The 16368-nt window shown below is 54.6% G+C and overlaps 3 protein-coding genes across 3 annotated transcripts; all 3 read right to left on the reverse strand.

Moving 5' to 3' along the window:
* Positions 1 to 32: 32 nt before the first annotated feature.
* Positions 33 to 2229, reverse strand: LOC115351004 (cytochrome c oxidase assembly protein COX14 homolog). The gene is made up of 2 exons (XM_030037247.2): positions 378 to 2229; positions 33 to 299 (listed from the first exon to the last, which is right to left on the reverse strand). Exon 2 carries the CDS (start codon positions 288 to 290, stop codon positions 132 to 134), a length of 159 nt encoding a protein of 52 aa, XP_029893107.1. The 5' UTR covers positions 291 to 299; positions 378 to 2229; the 3' UTR covers positions 33 to 131.
* A 109-nt stretch (positions 2230 to 2338) lies between these two features.
* On the reverse strand, positions 2339 to 7906 carry GPD1 (glycerol-3-phosphate dehydrogenase 1). The gene is made up of 8 exons (XM_030037235.2): positions 7789 to 7906; positions 7420 to 7597; positions 6651 to 6791; positions 6116 to 6254; positions 5050 to 5162; positions 4479 to 4712; positions 4182 to 4288; positions 2339 to 3896 (listed from the first exon to the last, which is right to left on the reverse strand). Exons 1-8 carry the CDS (start codon positions 7827 to 7829, stop codon positions 3800 to 3802), a joined length of 1050 nt encoding a protein of 349 aa, XP_029893095.1. The 5' UTR covers positions 7830 to 7906; the 3' UTR covers positions 2339 to 3799.
* A 955-nt stretch (positions 7907 to 8861) lies between these two features.
* On the reverse strand, positions 8862 to 15893 carry SMARCD1 (SWI/SNF related, matrix associated, actin dependent regulator of chromatin, subfamily d, member 1). The gene is made up of 13 exons (XM_030037224.2): positions 15691 to 15893; positions 15367 to 15554; positions 14333 to 14375; positions 14114 to 14236; positions 13695 to 13817; positions 13090 to 13206; positions 12675 to 12776; positions 12429 to 12590; positions 12223 to 12320; positions 11654 to 11789; positions 11170 to 11292; positions 10823 to 10924; positions 8862 to 10583 (listed from the first exon to the last, which is right to left on the reverse strand). The coding sequence occupies exons 1-13, from the start codon at positions 15856 to 15858 to the stop codon at positions 10530 to 10532; spliced, it is 1539 nt and encodes a 512-aa protein (XP_029893084.1). The 5' UTR covers positions 15859 to 15893; the 3' UTR covers positions 8862 to 10529.
* Between the last annotated feature and the right edge of the window lie 475 nt (positions 15894 to 16368).

Consider the following 16368-nt stretch of genomic DNA (forward strand, 5'->3'; position numbering starts at 1 on the left):
GGGGCACACACCACGCAGCACCGCACTTTGGGTGTTTTCACAGGGCTTTTATTGGGCTCCATCCCCTCTCCCGGCCTGCGGAGGCCCTGAGAGCCAAGCCGGGAAACGCGGGGCCAGGTCCCAGGCCGCCCTCAGCTCTCGGAGCCGGTCACGGCCTGCCGTTCTCGGCGGCGCTGGAGGAGTCGGTAGGCGCGGACGCCGCACAGGTACCCGCCGTAGATCGTCAGCAGCATCATGGAACCGGAGAAGGCCTTGTAGCCGAAGTCGGCCAACTGCTTGCCGGATACCATGGTTTGAGCCTGCAACACAAGGCGGCGGTCAGCGGGGCCGGGAGCGATCCCTCCCCGCTCCCCTCCCGCCCTTCCCCGTTCCCGTACCTGCGCCGTCGGGCTCCGCTCCCACCGGCACGCCGTTCCGCTGCGGTCCGCTTCCGCCTAGCGCCCCGCCCTCCCCATGTCACGTGGGAGCTGGGGGGCGGGCACCGCCGCGCTGCTTGCTGGGACGTGTAGTCCGCAGAGGCGGGAAGTTCAAGGCGGGAACTGCGGCGCCCCCTCGCGGCGGGGGGAGGGGGGGCGGCGCCGTCGTTCTTTCACCTCAGGCGTCGCGTCAGGCGCTCGGCGCCCGCCGCAGCCTCCCGGGTCATGGCAGCCCCGGGCTGCTGCCCCCCGCCTCTGCAGGCACCTTCCCCAGGGGCCCGCTCTCCTCAGCACCTCCCTTCATACTGATTTTTCTCAGCTGGGCCCTTTCCGCGCCGTGAGGCACACACCACTGGCTGCCCTGCTGGAGGCCTCGGCGCCAGCGGCCCTGAGGGGATTTGTCTTCAGCTGCACACGGGATGGAGCAAAGGCCGCGCGCAAGTCCCGCTCCGGCACTGAGGCGTTCGGAGGCCTCGGCACCCTTCCTGAGGGCCCAGCCTGTGCTCACAGCCGGAGATCTTCCTTCAAGAGGATTTTAGGAGGCCATCTCCTCCAAAAGCACTAGGGCAGCTGTTGGCACCGAGCGGTGCTCTCCTCCGAGAGCTCCCTGCTACCATTTGAATACTGCTGTCACAGCACTGCTCTGCTCTGAGGGCTCTGTCAAGCACTGAGGCTGCAAGTCACCCCCCCACCTCGTCCTTTTCCCCAGGCCGCTGCACAGCAGCAGCTCCCGAGGCTGCAGAGTCCTGCGGTGCCTAGATGTGCTGAGGCTGCAGAACATAACTCCAAATGGCAAAGGGAAGACTTTTTATAGCTCGTGAACTCCAGCACTAGTGCAAGGCAGGGGGCGTCTAAAAGCAAGAGACTTGTGCACTGGTCAGCCCCAGGTGAGACTTGGGACCTTCAGCAAAGGCTGGGAGAGCCTGCAGGGGCTCGGGCACTGCCAGCAGCACAGAGTGTCAAAGAAACCCATAGGAGGAGGGATGCACAAAGCACTTCCACAGCAGGGGAGCTAACGGCTAAATGCAAGTCCAAAACACAGTTCTGGGTCCTGCTGCAGCTCCAGGCAGGTGCTGGCAAGAGTTTAGCAAGCCAAGGTGAGAGACTGCAATGTGACGAGGGAGGAGAGCTCAGAGACCCTCTCTCCTATATGCACCTCGTCCAAACACTTGAGCTGGGATTCCTGAAGCACTTCAAGACAAAGGGAACTAGAAGTTGTGCCAGCCCTGCAGGAACACGCTGGACTTCCTTTATCCTCCCTCCAACCTCAGTAAAGTTCCTCATTAGAGGAAGCCGATGCTGGCTACTTTCCGTACGATAGCTCAGTTGAATTTAAAGGTCGTAGGGTGCCTAGTGAGAAAGTGTGTCTAATAAAAGGCACAGAAACAACTGCAGCGCCAGCAGATTAAATTCCCCTAGCAAGAGGCTGAGCGGAGGGCTAACAGTCCTGGAAAGGTCACTCACTACGAGGTGCATTTCAAAGAAAGGCAGGGACAAGGCAAGTCTGGGAAAAGCAGTTGGGAAAGAGATGAATAAAACAACACAGCATGTCCCAAGAAGCCAAGACATCAAAGAAGGGAAGGCCTGGGGTACATGGGGCACAGTGGGGTCCTGGCCCAGCTCCTGCAGGCCCCAGGTAGAAGAGTTAGGATTCTGTACCCAGTTCAACACTGCAATCTCAACCCTCTTGGGTCCTACAGCCAAACTTTAACACTGGAACCGCTGCTGAGAAAAAGCAAGTGGGACACTGTGTTATGTTGTGACTGAACAGTGACCTGCGGGGGCATTCTTGCTGTTTCTGGGACAGTGCAAAGCCAGGAGGGAACTGACAGTGCCCTGTTCTGCACTCTTAGCAAGTCCAGCAGGCACCAACCCAAAGACAATGATGCACCGGAGCCACAGAGCAAAGAGCACGTCTCCCCTCTCTTCTCCAAGTTTATTATTATTTTAAACATTCATAAAGTACACTGATACTCAGAGACCCAGCAGCACTAGGACTTGGAACAGGGGCAGACAGCAAGACTTGCAGCAGCTCTAGCCTGCCAGCCCAGACAGGGATCAGTGAACCGCTGGACACGCTGGCCTGAGCAAACATGAGTGCAGTGAGCCAGCTTCAGAGGACCAGAGAGGCACGTGGTACCTGGCTGGACAAGGGGCAAGTTTCAAAGGCACAGCACGAAGCATGAGACCTCTGTCCTCTCCTGTGATGTTGGAGGTCTCCTTGTACCTCTTGTGGATCACATGTCCATTGCCGCCCTGTGTGCTAGTGGGCAGTTTCTAGCACCCTCACAGGAGGGGCAGCAGGGAAAGTAAGTGTGGAACCTGCTTTCTCAGCTTCTAGAAAGCCACACGTAGAAGCAAAGACCGTGCTAAGGCACAGGCTGGAGCAAGCCAGAGAGAAGGCAAAAAGCTGCGTAGATCATTCGTCTAAAAGCAACATGACCCAACTGCTTTGTCAGGTACACTGACATGGGTTACACAGCCTGCCAGCTGCTCAGAAAGACTGGGGCAGTTGGTCCCTGCATTGCCAAAGCCAGCCAGAGGACAAACCGATACGAGGGAAAAAGGCTGTCCAGGGACAGTCAGGGGGCATGGAATTAGCACACACAAATCTGTGACAACAGGGAAGTTCCCTGGGTGCAGAGGCCAGGTTTGATTGCAAGAGGAAAATAATCTAAATAAACAAGCTCTAAAGTCTCACTCTGGAGCTGCCCTCACACACAAAGCATCGGCCGTACCATTCGGCAGGAGCAGCTGGTGGTGGCTGGGGAAGCAGCATATGGCAGGGTGGCAAAGAATGCTATTTTCTGTGCTGGTGCTTCTTAGAAAGAAGAGCGACTCTCAGCCCCTTTGAAAGTCCTGAGGAGCTTCACTCACCCTGGTGGAGCCTGGCAGGGAACTGTGCCCTCTCCACAAGACAGTTAAGCCAAAAGCAACAGCAGCAAGCAGGAAAGGGCTGGTATCATGCAAAGTGGCCCCACGGGGCTAATAGCAAAGCTTGTCCTCCCAGGCAGTGCCTCCTGCACAGCTGGTATTGATCAAGATGACCTGTCAGAGACCCTCCGAGAACTGAATCCATCACGGCAAGAGAAAGTGAAAGGAGGAAGACGCTCAGCCCCACTCAGGGCAGACCCTAGACAGCAGCAGAAGCTAAATGAGCCCTTCAAAGAGAGAGGGAGATCAGCAGGTACCTCTGTGCAGATGCCAGGCTTAGGCTGGCAGTGTCCAGGGCTGAGAAGGGGAACCTCTGCCCTTCCAGCACTCTGCAAAGGCTCCCAGGAAATCTGGACTCCTTGCAAAGCTGTAGCAGCAGAGCAAGTTGGTGTGGGCAGGAGCTCTCCGCTCATCTCGGCAGGACCAGTGGTTTTGCAGGCAGAGCCCGCTTACATGTGCTCAGGGTGGTTCTGGAGACACTTGATGATATCAGTAACAGGTTTGCCCTCGTAGCAGATCTGATACACAGCTGTGAAGAGGGGGAACCTGTGGGCAGATGAACAAAGTCACCCCTTGCCCTGTCACCACAGCTGGCAGAGTCAAAGCACCTCAACTTCTGTTGCGACATGCAGGACCACTGGGCAGGAGCAGGTGGGACAGTGGCATGGTACCTCATCCAACAGGCCATTCCTGCCCAGCTAGTTTGATATGGGCAGTGCAGAGATTGACCTGAACAGCAGAGACACTAAGGGTGGGCTTCCCCTCCTGCAGCTGCAGGAAAGATCCCAGCCCCACCCCAAAAGAGCAGACAAGAGAGATGACAGCACTCACTTCTCCACTGCATTCTTGCTTTTAAGGATGCGATGCAGCTCAGCAGATGTCGGGGGACCTTGCAGCTTCTGCCCATTCAACAGCTCCTTCTCCAGCTGCTCAATAGACTGAAACAACCCAACAGTGAGGGAGCTGGACCCTGCAACCCCACCTGCTGCCCCACATTCCTTCCCTGGAACCAGGCTGCGGCACTGGGCGAGTGAAGGCAGGATACCATGGTGCTAACTGGGTTCACCTCCCTGCCTGCTCAGCAGGCTGATGCAGGTATCAATGTTGCCTGCTCCCCACTCTGCTTACCTTCCCAGTCTTGGCAAAAGCCTCAGCCACCTTGCGGTTGCGGCCACCATAGCAAGTAGTGATGAGGTCAGCGACCCCACAGCTCTCCAGGAAAGTGGAGGAGGTGACGGGGCCCTTACAGAAGAGTTTGGCAAAGCCAATCATCTCCATCAGTCCCAGACGGATCACGGCAGCCTTCGTGTTGTCTCCATAGCCAAGCCCATCACAGAAACCAGCTCCTACAGCCACAACGTTCTGGAAAACAACAGCAGTGTGGAGGGATCTGTTCCCGACGGAGCTCAGGGTTTTGCTGTATCTGTGACCTGCCTGTGTAATCCCAAGCACAGGCTCCTGCCTGCCTCTGCCTATGCCAGTGATCATCATCCCTCCAAGCAGCTGAACAGGACACATCCACAGTTCCCCCCAACATCTGGCCTTTGACCCAACCGTCTCAGCGAGCCACAGTGCAATATCCAGTGGGGTTCATTCAACTGGCAGCCTCCTCCCCAGAGCTCCCTGCAGAGCCCGAGCCCTAGAGAACCGCAGGCTCTGCTAACCAAGACCTGCAAACCCCGGGGAGCGGCTCACCCACCTTGAGAGCCCCACAGATCTCTACGGTGTCAGCCTCCTGTACCACCGTCACCCGGAAGTTCGGTGTCTGCATCAGCTCCTTCAGCGTCTGCCCATGCTGCGTGTTCTTGCAGCCTGATGAGACAAAGGGAGAAGGAGGAAGGTGATGGGGGGAGACCCTAAGTTAGGACTCCGCTGCTTTCCTGCCCAGTGGTGCGTTCCTACAGCACAGCCCTTGCAGCTAGTGCAGCGGGAGGAACCTATTGCCCATCTGATGGACGTTGCTAAACATTTGCAGGTTCACAAAGTGCCAAGCACACATTGCCTGGCAGATAAGCAAGGTTCAACCTTGGAATTCCCAGAAGATGGGGACAATCCCTGCTGCTGCGTCAAGCAAGACAGAAATGACATGCCCAGTAGATTAGAGGCATCTTCAAAGGTTGCAAATTTGGGTTTGGAGGCTGCTGTTCTCCCTGTACCTGCAGTGTCCTGCATGAGAGCGTTTCTGTGTGCTCACAGCGATAGCATGCTCTGCTTATACCCCTCCAGTCTCTGTGGCCTCCTGCCCAGCATGTTTGCTTTTGTTTAAAATACACTTTGAATCCCATAACTTCTAACCCAGCAAACTGTTCTGTTGGTTTTGGCTGCTGTGCATGATTCACAAACAGTGTAGAGGATGTTAGGAACAGTCACCAAATGAACTTTCAAGCAGCCCGGGCTGGCAATAACATGAGATCCAGGTGAGTGTCCCTTGAAGCCCAAGGAAATGAAGGTGGGAACTCTATTTCCTAAAGGGTCTCTTAGCATCCACCCCGTTCATTTGTGCCAGGCAGACTGCCTGATGCTCAGAGTCCATGCTGGCAGGAGCTTTTAGACACACAACTCTGTTCTTAATGAAGCGAGCAATCACATCGTAAACCCTGTAAATGAGTTCGTCCAGCTCCTACGGAGTCTCACTGCCTCCACAGGGAAAAAGGGCCAGCTCACCCTAGGCAGCAGTAGTTTAAGCTGCACCATGCTCACCCCTTTGCCTCTTCCTGCTTGTCAGAAATGAAGGCTGCTAATGAGGAGGGATGTTGGCTCCTTACCGATGGTTGTTTCACAGAACTTCCCTTCTGCCACTTCACTAGCAATGTTGGCCCCCATGAGGACGCTTATCTCTATTCCCAGTTTCTCATGGATAATGTCTGAGATCAGCCTCAGCCCATCTGGTCCTTCGTCCACCCCCTGGGAGACAACCAGGGACAGAGATGAGCACCTGCTCCCCCAGAGACCTGGCCCCACCTGCCCCAATCCTGCCCCCTGTCATTGCCTGTGCTGCAATGCTCCAACTCTCATCCCAACAGCCCCCCCAGTGCTCAGCTGCACCCCACTCCTCACAGCACTTGAGATCCCCCACATTCCCTCACCCTTCTCCTCCACCAATACACCTCTAAATCCCCATGAAAGCTCTGCCCCCACTTCCCACTCTCCCCATGCTCCCCCATAACCCTGGAGCCCAGTTTCTGCTCCAAAACCCCAGAATTCCCTTTGCAGCCTCTTCGAGTCAGGCTGCTTCCAGCTAAACCCCCTTGGCCCAGTGCCCCAGCAAACTGCCCGGGGAAGCACTCCTCCTGCTCACACCTTGATGAGCGACACCCCGACAGCATCTTTCTTCACGTGGCCCTTGAGCTGGTCGCAGACTTTGCCGATAAACTGATGGGGAACCACGAACAGGAGGATGTCAGCCCCAGCACAGGCTTTCAGCAGGTCTGGCTCTGCTACCTGGAGAATATGATTGTCATCAGGAGGTTGTATCTGCAGTTGTGCAGTGAGTGTGTCCTGAATCCAGGACAAGGGGAGCAGGGGCTTGAGAGTAACTGCTGGGGGCTTCCCTGTAAGGAAAAGAAGGGCACAAAGTCACTGCCCCGAGGTTCCCTTCCAGGGCTCGCAGGGCAGAGGGGCTGGAGCAGAGCAGGATGAAAGCAGCCTGAGCTGGTCCCACGAAAAGCAGTGCAAAGAGCCGGGGTCATTCTGGGGACCTCAGTAGGCCAGTGCCAGCCGTGGGGCAGCAGGCCCCACGGGGTCTCTGCACGCTGCCGATGCCAACTCGGAGGCAGCCACATGGCTTCAAGCCCAGACTGTGGGATAACAGAGCGGGGGGCAAAGGTGGGCAGCAAGAGCAGCCAGGGCCGCAGCTCGTCCAAGCACAGATCAAGGTCACTGGGAGGGTGTAACTGAGTCCCATGCAGCCCGGTGCATCCCCTCCCTACCTTCGCACGCCCGGTGCCCAGGGCACCAGAGCTCCAGCAGCTCCCGGCAGAGCTATTTATTACCTCTCACCAGAGAGAGCCTGGCTGTCGGCACCAGACCTTGCGCTCAAGCAGAGAGGCCGCCAGCGGGCCACACTCACCACGTTGGGGGGCAGCTTGTACCCTGGCAAGTACTTCACATTTTCGTGCTCCGTGTTGATGATGTCAGTGAGCCGCCGGCCCCCCACCTCCTCCTCCAGCACCCACATGTTCACCTGGTTCTCGAAGGTGCTCAGCCGCGCCGCATTGCTGCCAGCGATCTTGGCGATGACCGAGCCCCTGCGTGGGCAGAGCAGAGCTGTGGGCAGCGGGCACTCAAGCCGCTGGCACCAGTAAGCCCAGTGCACAACAGGTCACCAGGCGTGAAACGGGAACAGCTTGCACCGGGTACCGTGGGGCACCGGTGGGAGGACGGGGACCGCGCCGTGGCTCGAAGAGGGGACCCGGGTGTCCGGGCAGCAGGCGCTCACCAGTTGCCAGAACCCACGACGCAGACTTTCTTGCCACCCATGGTGCGGGGAGCCAGGGCACTGCGCAGCGCTGACCCCACCGGTGGTATTTCAAGCCCGCCCGGAGCAGGGGCGGCCCCGGCCCGCCTCTGGCTCCGCCTCGCCCCCGGGGGGAACCGGGCACCGGTGGCAGAGGCCGGCCGCTTCCCCAGGCACAGCCGGTGCTCGCAGCAAGGTGGGCGGCAATGCGGGGTTGCACTGCAGGTGCAGATTGCTCCCCTGAAGCAAAGGTGAAATAGCTCACATCTCAAATGTCAGCAGAGCCGGGAGTCGTGACTGTGGAGCCTCTCTTCCCCTTTTTCTGCATAAAAGCATTTTATTCTCCCGCTCTTCCTAAGAAGTGCCATTTTCCCCCCCCAAGTAAAGAAATATGAACCATCTGGTTGCAGACCCAGGGCACAACTCCTGCCCTAATCTCACAGCCTTAAGCAGCAGCACTAACTGCCCGACCTTAAGCAAACTGCCCTTTCTTCTATACACAGAGGATCTCTTTCCCTTGCAACATGGGCTTACAGGTTTTCTGTAAAGCACTGTATTTCTACTTTTATAAACAAGGCAGGGTAAAGAGACTAATGCCCCTTTTGCATAGTGTTAAACCCTTATATGTAAACTTTAATGCAGTTTCTTCAAAATTATGCCTGACTCCCATGGGGCTTGTAACAGGCTGTCACAATTCTGCAAGGCAGCAGAGTGTGGAAAGTGGGCTGCTTAGATTTAATCAGTAGCTTGGCCACTGGATTTCCAGTTTTGCTCAAGTTACTTTGCTTATTTACCACAAAAGCACTTTGCAAAGGCTTAGCAGACTCTGCAAGCCAGGAGATCCTTACATGAAAGGCTCTCTATAAAAGGCCAAAATATGAGGAATATTTTCTCTCCAGTCTCTTAACCCACTTGGCTTTGTTATTAAAAAAAAAAAAAAAAAAAAAAAAAGTAGACATAATCCTGTCCCTTCCCAGGCAAGTAAATGAAGTGTCATCCACTAAGGCAGCTGCTGAGAGAAAGCATGCTGTCAGCACAGAAGGAGGGAGGACAGCTTCCTTCGCAGGAGGCTTTTATTAAAACTGGGTGACGTCTACAAGGATACAGTACAAAAAAAAAAAATTTGGTCCATGGAAAAAACCGTAATATTCAGTTAAGAAAAGCAGTTATTCTGCAACAGCTATGTTTGCCTACGCAGTACTCAGCATCCTTCATGTGCGATTACCCTGAGGAGTCAGTGGGCTGCTTCATCAGCACAAAGACCTTCACCCCAGTACCACAGAGGAGCCATTTCATAAGGGGGCAAGGAGAAGGGAAGTCGAGAGTCTATTACTCACAGACATGTAGTAACACAGACACAAGGAGTAGGGTCACCCAGGCTCCCAAATTCATAGCAACCTTCCCAACCACACCAAAGCCAGGTGCGGGGATGAGAGGTGTTCGTCCATAACATGACTTTGCAGCTATTCCAAGAGAATATGACCAAGTCCATTTGCATTACAGTCCCAAGCAGAAATACTGAGATCCAGGTTAAGAGAAGCCATTCTCTTACATCTGGCCACTAGTTCACTAGTAATTCCTTCCATGAAGAGGCATCTGGGCTGCTACTCCCCATAGTAGAGAAAAATCTACTTGTACATTCCTGAACCATGCTGGGCCTCATGGCAGCCCCAGAACCTAAAACTTGACTAAAAACCACAGGAGCTTCAGCATGGAAACACCTGCTAACTTGTATACGCTTGGAGCTACGTCCGCTCCCAAGGACTGTCCTGTTACGTCCTCAGGTCGACACAAAGGAGCCTCTGGTCCCCATAGTAATTGACACAGGATAACTGTCCCAAAGGAATGAACCTACAATGCTGCGCCCCTGCACAATTCCACCAGGCATTTGCTGCATCCCCTCTCCCTGCTACAGGGAAAACAGCCAGATGGCTTGCTGGAACCGCAAGTGTAGGTCTTTTGAAGTGCAGAGACGTCCCACCACTCCAATGCTTCCACATCCCTGCAGTAAGCCAATGCCTCATCTCCCCTGTGATCCCAGCCTAGGACAGTCTGTCAAAGAACATGAAGGGAACGGGGCAGGGAAAAAGGGACAAGGGAAGAAGCAATTCTCTACACAGTTCAGTAACTTCCTCAAGGAGGAGAGTGACCTATGAGGCAGCCCAGTGCAGCAGCACCCTCCAAGCGAGGGAGTAAGGGCAGGGAGGTATGTCAGCTCATGGCATCCTGCCCAATACATCTCCTGGCACCTTGCTATAAAATGAGGCAGGGAAGACACTAGCCACGGAACCCCACGCTTACAGCAGATCCAGGCTTCCCAGACCCAGGTCTCACGCGTGCCACAACTAGATGCTAGTTGGCGAGGAATGGGCTGTGGTTTCTGAACTTGAGAAAGGCTCCAAGTCAGCAGTCGTACTGGCTACTGGGGACACTACAGGCCGTGCAGAGTCAAGGGGAGGCTCTTGGAAGCCTTGGGACTGACAAGGCAACAGTCAGGAAGAAAACCAGGTAGAAATGTGTGCTCAGTGGAGCCTGTCTTGCTTGCCACACCCCAGAAGACCCCAGGTGTCCTGGAGTTGTCCCAACAGGGACAATGCCAGGATGAATAATGATGCAGGCCTCGCTGCCGGAGTGGGATTATGTGAGCCTTAACAGTGTACTCTGCAGCTCTCTGTCTCCACAAATAGCTGTGATGCCTTCTGGTTGGGGAGGAGCGGAGCAGCCTATGTGTTACGGATTCCCAGGGCCTGCTCCAATTCCTGCCGTCTTTGCTGCACCTGCAAGAGAAGCCAGAATCACAGCATTAACATACTTAGGTGGTGCAGCACCACAGCATCCAAGCAACACAGGATCCAGCTGGAAAAGGGTGAACTCAAACTGGGACCAAGACGCATCAGCAGTGTCTGCAAGTGAAGCTTAGCACTCCCACTTTCCACTGGCAGCGTCTGTTCCCAAGGAGTGACAGGTACTCCGAGCCACTGGGTATGGAGGGGGACCCCTGCTCAGGGATGCTCACCTTCGAGTAGAAGTATCTGCACACGGCTTCCTGAGCCCACGGCTGGAAGTAGAACTCAGCTCTACGCTCCTCTTCAGGATTCCCAACAACGTCAGTCATTGTCTGGAGAGCACAAAGGACAAAACAGTTCAGGGAGTGCAAAAGCTCTGGCTGTGCTGAGCAATCCCACACTCCCTCCCCTTTCCTCAAAGAAATTTCAGTACAGTCAGGTCAGGTTCTTACACTCGACTCCAATTCTAGCCTTGCTTTCTGAGCAGGAAATTGCCTCTCTCTTTCTCTGTGGGAGCTGGTTATAATGAGGGAAGCGTGTGACTAGATCCACCTTCTACACAAGACAAAGCTTTTACCTTTAAATCCCGGCACTGGGACTGTAGCCAATCATTGATGAAGCCCTGAGGATCTCGGGCAAAGCTCAGCATGAACTCTCGCTGGGTCTTCAGCTGGTTAATTGTCTCTATTGTTTCATGAATCTGAAGGAGATAAGCACAGCAACTAAACTGCTGAAATAGGGGAAAAAGTCAGACAGAAACATCAAGAGACCCAACGCATGAAGACAAATTCTTATACTCCCTGGTTGACTTGTAACTATCAGATAGGATTTTCAATTCCCAGTTTCCAGCTCTAAATATTACCAATTTTCCCACTGACCATTTGCTTTAAAATTACACTTCCAGGTAAAGCCACCTGTTTGTAAGCATGGCTCACCCCACTCCAGCTTCCAAATGCACAAGAAAGCAAAGCTGAACTCCTGTCCTGTTCAGGGCTCACCTGCTCCAGGGACATGTTCCTACCCAGCAATGAGGAGGGCAGACCTGAGGGAGCTCTTCCTACCTTGTTATCCAGAGCAGCAATTTCCTGTTGACTGGCTGTGGACAGCAGAAAGGAATTCATCTGAGTTTTCAAGGTATCATCCACCTCCACATCAATGTCATAGCAAGCTGTTTTCTTCTGGTCATTTGGGTCAACACTAGGGGCATCCACAAGAAAGAAGCCAAAATAAGTGAGCAGCTCAAGAAAGCACCACATTGTAGCTACTGTAGGATGATGCAGCATATGGACTGCAGGCAGGGACAAGCCACGCTAGTGTTAGCTTCAGCTCTAACACCAAGCAGCAAAGCTCCACTGATGGCTTTGCAGCACAAGGACCAAGTGATTGCTCCAAGCAGATTTCTATCTACAAAAGTGTAATGCAAAAGACAGCATGAACGTGGGAGTGCCTTGTGGAAAAGAGGGATGTGATAAACGAAAGAGGCGGCTGTTCTTGTACAAAGAAACAATGACAGGCAACACGGGAGCTACTGCTGAAAATCAGAACATACTACATCGTCTTCCTGTAGCAGCATCATCCACCCTTTCCACTCTTCTTCCTAGAAAGATGAAGTGAAGTGGACCAGTCTCACCTGATCACATGATTAATGATGATCGGTTCTGGGGGCATAAGCAACGCATGAAGTCTTTGTGGGATTTCAGAGAACTTCATCCGCTGAGATTCAAATATCTGTGACAGAAACACAGGGCTAAGGAAAGGAACGGAAGCTCAGTGCCAGCAATCACTGGCTGCTGACAAAGCAAAGCTGAAACAGTCACTTGTTCCAGCCACACTTACCTGCTGGAGGTATTTGTCACAGATGACATACTCCCGCTCATGGGGGTCCTGGAGCTTGTGGGTCTTGATATATTGCCACAATGCCTGGATGATCACTGGACGGGTCTGAGTGTGAATCCCCAAGAGACGAGCCAAGCGGGGATCCAATTTGAACTGGGGAGGCTGAAACAAAAAGCATAGAAAGGTGAGATGGCCACAGACTTGGCTAACAGTACATGCCCAGCACTGTTACTCCCGACATCTTACCTGGTAATCCAGCATCAGAAGGACAGTGCAGCGCACGTTTACATCTCCTGGCCTCTTCACCTGGAAGCCATCTGTCTCCTGAGTTGTAGCAGTCCTGTGCCACTGGAAATGGAGAGGGCATTTAGAAGCACCCCCACACTTGGTTCCTTTTGCTCCCACTGCTTGGCACCCACCAAGCTTGCCAGTAAATCCCACCCACCTAGAGAAAGTGCACCTTATTCCGCACTTGAAACAAGAGTTAATACATTTGTTCAAGTCAGAGGAAAAGCTAAGATAAGAACTCAAGAGCTCCTGGCTCCCAGACACTTGTTCAAGCCTTAAGAATCCCCACCTCTCAAGTTATGAGTGATATACAAACCCTGTCTGCTGAAATATCAACCCATTTTTAGAGGTAACACAGCAAAAAGCAGCTCACCTCTACTAGGTGATTGTCAGGGCCATACAGGTCTTTATCGAGTTCAATGACCAGAGATTTAAAGAAGGATGAGAACTTTCTTTTCTGCTTGGTGGCGTCATATTTGGACAAAGCAGACTGCAAGCAACACAGGAAGGAAAAGTGTTAGGACAGCAAGTCTCAGCACTCAAGCACAGCCACCATGCACGACAGCGTTCCTTTAAGTTCTGAACGCCTAAACTCACCAACATGTGCTTGAAAATCAAGTTCCAAGTCAGAAAGTGAAAGACTGGAGTTAAAGATGAGCTCGCAGGAATTAAATCACTCAGAAATTACATATAATGCAAGTGCCCTGGTTCTCAGAGGCAGGGTACACAAGTGCCACTGATCTGCTCTCAACATTAATTCTTATAGCTATAAGAACTTTGTATAACTCATGTTATCCATGGGGATACCCATCAGTCTCCAGGTTGGGCTCTCAGTCTCGTCACCATCAGACTCCTTGGAAAACAGAGATGAAGGAGGATATCAAGCCCCTAGCTATGCTCTCAGACACTAAGAAACTGGTTTCATTGCCAATTCCAGATCCAAAAAATCACCCCTGTGGCTGGGTATTTCACACTTACATCTTCCAGCAGCCGTCCTTCCACCCGAAGCTCCCAGGAGGCGACTGTTCCTTCACCATCCTCTGCATCTGACTTGGCTGGATTGAAGGTATTGGAGATAAAAATACGTAGCTTTCGTTTTTGCTAAGAGAAAAAGCACCGGCTCAGTGTTACCTCTGAAATAAAGGGCTTACTATCTTGCTTATGCTTTGCTAAAACCAAGCTTAATGTTTTCAGCTGCCTCATATTTCCCCCCTCTCCTGGAGCAAGGAAAGAGGCATTTCTGGTTCCACTCCTTGGTTATGTCTGGAGCGTTAAGACTCCTGATATGCCACACTTACAGGGACATGACCCAAGCTTCAGTGCCCTCCTACTGTCTTAACTAAAATAAGAGCCTCCAAACCTTGCTTATGATAACCACGAACGCAGCCCTCCCCTACCTTAATGGGTCGCTTCAAAGCCTCCTGGATATCCAAGCGTTTCCTCATGATCGTCTGGTCCAATTTCCTTTCAAAGGCCAGCAAGTCCATATAGGCCTGAGACTCGGGTACAAGTTCACGAATCTACAGCCAATCAAGAATGCAAATCACTGTCAGCTCCCCCGCACTTCTCCAGCCTACTTCATATCAACACAGGCTGCAACTGCATGTGCCACTCACCCTCTGAGGTAGAATTTTGTCAGCCATCTTCTTCTTTTTAGCGCTGTTAAGGAAGAAGATGCACACACAGGCATTAAAATGGCAACCACTTTCTGCAAATTAACTGTAGGCATTCACAAAGGGAGGAAGACGATGGCATATTCTCTGGTTTAGTGCTGCGGCATCAGCAGTGCTCTCAGCCTGGATGCCAGTCTCAGGCCCAGGCTCTCATTTTCAGAAGCACTTATCGTTACCGTCAGTGCAGCGTCAGGCTGTTTATTCCCCACAGCCCCTGCCAGGCCTCCAGCACTGCAGAGCTGACAAGCCCTGCAGCAGTGTGACTAACTGATTACCTGAACGTTTCACATCCCCTACAAGAGCTTAGAAAACGGGCTTACATCAAGTTGGAAAGGGCGTACTGACACAATGCCTAACCAAAGTGACTCTCCAGCCTCAATTAGCTTCAGATTGACCTGCACGTTAAATCAAGGGATGAATTACCAGCATTACTGAGAAATCACATTATACTGCCAGAAACGCAACATAAACTTGTTCTCGTCTAGCAGCTGCACGTTATTTTTTTATCTGGCAGCCCCCCTCTCCCAGAGGAGCTGCACAAGAAAGCCGACGTCCCTTTCAGCCACTCCACAAGAAGAAGCCACGAGAAGCCCAAGCGCAGCACGAAGGCAGATCGCCCCGGACGCAGCCAAACAGAAAAGCTTTGTGCCGCTAAGGGCAGCCAGCCGATTACACCGAGTCCGTAACTGACGCTGCCCATCACCCCGTGCCCGCCACAGTCCCCGCTTCAGCTCTCCGATTTCGGGGGTGCCTGCCTGCACCCCCAAACCCAGCCTCTCCCCGGGGAGCCTTTGGGGAGAGAGGCAACGCGTCTGGTCTGTGCTCCCACCTGGGGATGCCCCGAGATGCCCCGTTGTCCGGGGATATGCCGGGATACCCTGAGACACCCCACTGCCCGGGGTTGCCTCGGGATGACCCCCCGCTGCCCGGGGATGCCCCGGCACGTCCCCCCGCTGCCCGGGGATGCCGACCCTTACTTGTGGTTGCGGTTGGGCACGGCCTGCGGTTGCACCTGCTGGAGCTGCTGCGGCGCCGGTCTCTTGCGCGCCTGGTCCAGGCTGGCCTGCGCCATCCCGGGCCGCACCGCCGGGCTCCCGCCGTAACCGGGGGGCCCCATGGAGGGACCCTGAGGTGCCAGTCGGCTGCCCGGTAACATTCCGGGGCGCTGCAGAGAGAAGAAAACGGGTCCCGTACCCACCGGGAGGGACCGTTCCCGCTCCCGTCCCCGCCGCCCCCGTTCCCTCCCGCCCTGCCCCGCCCCGCCGGTCCGCGCGCCCCCGCCGGCCCCTCCCCCGCCTCACCGGGTAGGCGGCTCCCGGCAACGGCGAGCGGTACAAGCCCTGTCCCGGAGCCGGTCCCATGCGCACCGGCCCACCCGGTGTGCCCGGCCCCAGAGCACCGGCCCCGGCAGCGGCTCCACCACCGCCACCGCTGGGAGTAACCGACTGGAATCCCGCCCGCGCCGCCATCTTCTCCAGCACAAAGGGGAGCGGGCCGGAACCGGACGTACGCCATAGAGAGAAGGCGCGGGTGGGGCGCTAGAGAGGCGCCGCCCTTTAGCGGGTGCCCTCTGCTGGCTGGAGGCCCGCCGTAGGGGGCGGAGGGGGCGGGGTCGTGGGGGGCTCCGGGAGGGTGCGGGGTGTCGGAGCGGGGTCCTGCGGCTTTTTGGGAGGGTGCGGGGTGTCGGAGCGGGGTCTTGGGGGATTAGGGAAGGGTACAGGGTCCGTGAGGGTTGCTCTTGGGGGCGCAGCGTCCTGGGGACAATGTCGGTGGGGAGCTCATGGGGGATGCAAGGGCCACGGGGGAGCGGAGGTGTTAGGAGCGGGGTGGGGGAGGCAGCGGGCTGTGTGTCAGGGGCTCCCACCTCTGTGCAAAACCACCTGTAAGAGAATTTGCAGCCCCTCGAACCCTTAGGCTGGCAACCCATCGAGCTCCCTTCAGGCGTGCTCAGGGACTCGTCTACCTACCTCAGCTGACAT

This window comes from Aquila chrysaetos, chromosome 15 (assembly GCF_900496995.4).
Source record: "Aquila chrysaetos chrysaetos chromosome 15, bAquChr1.4, whole genome shotgun sequence".
NCBI classification, from domain to species: Eukaryota; Metazoa; Chordata; class Aves; order Accipitriformes; family Accipitridae; genus Aquila; species Aquila chrysaetos.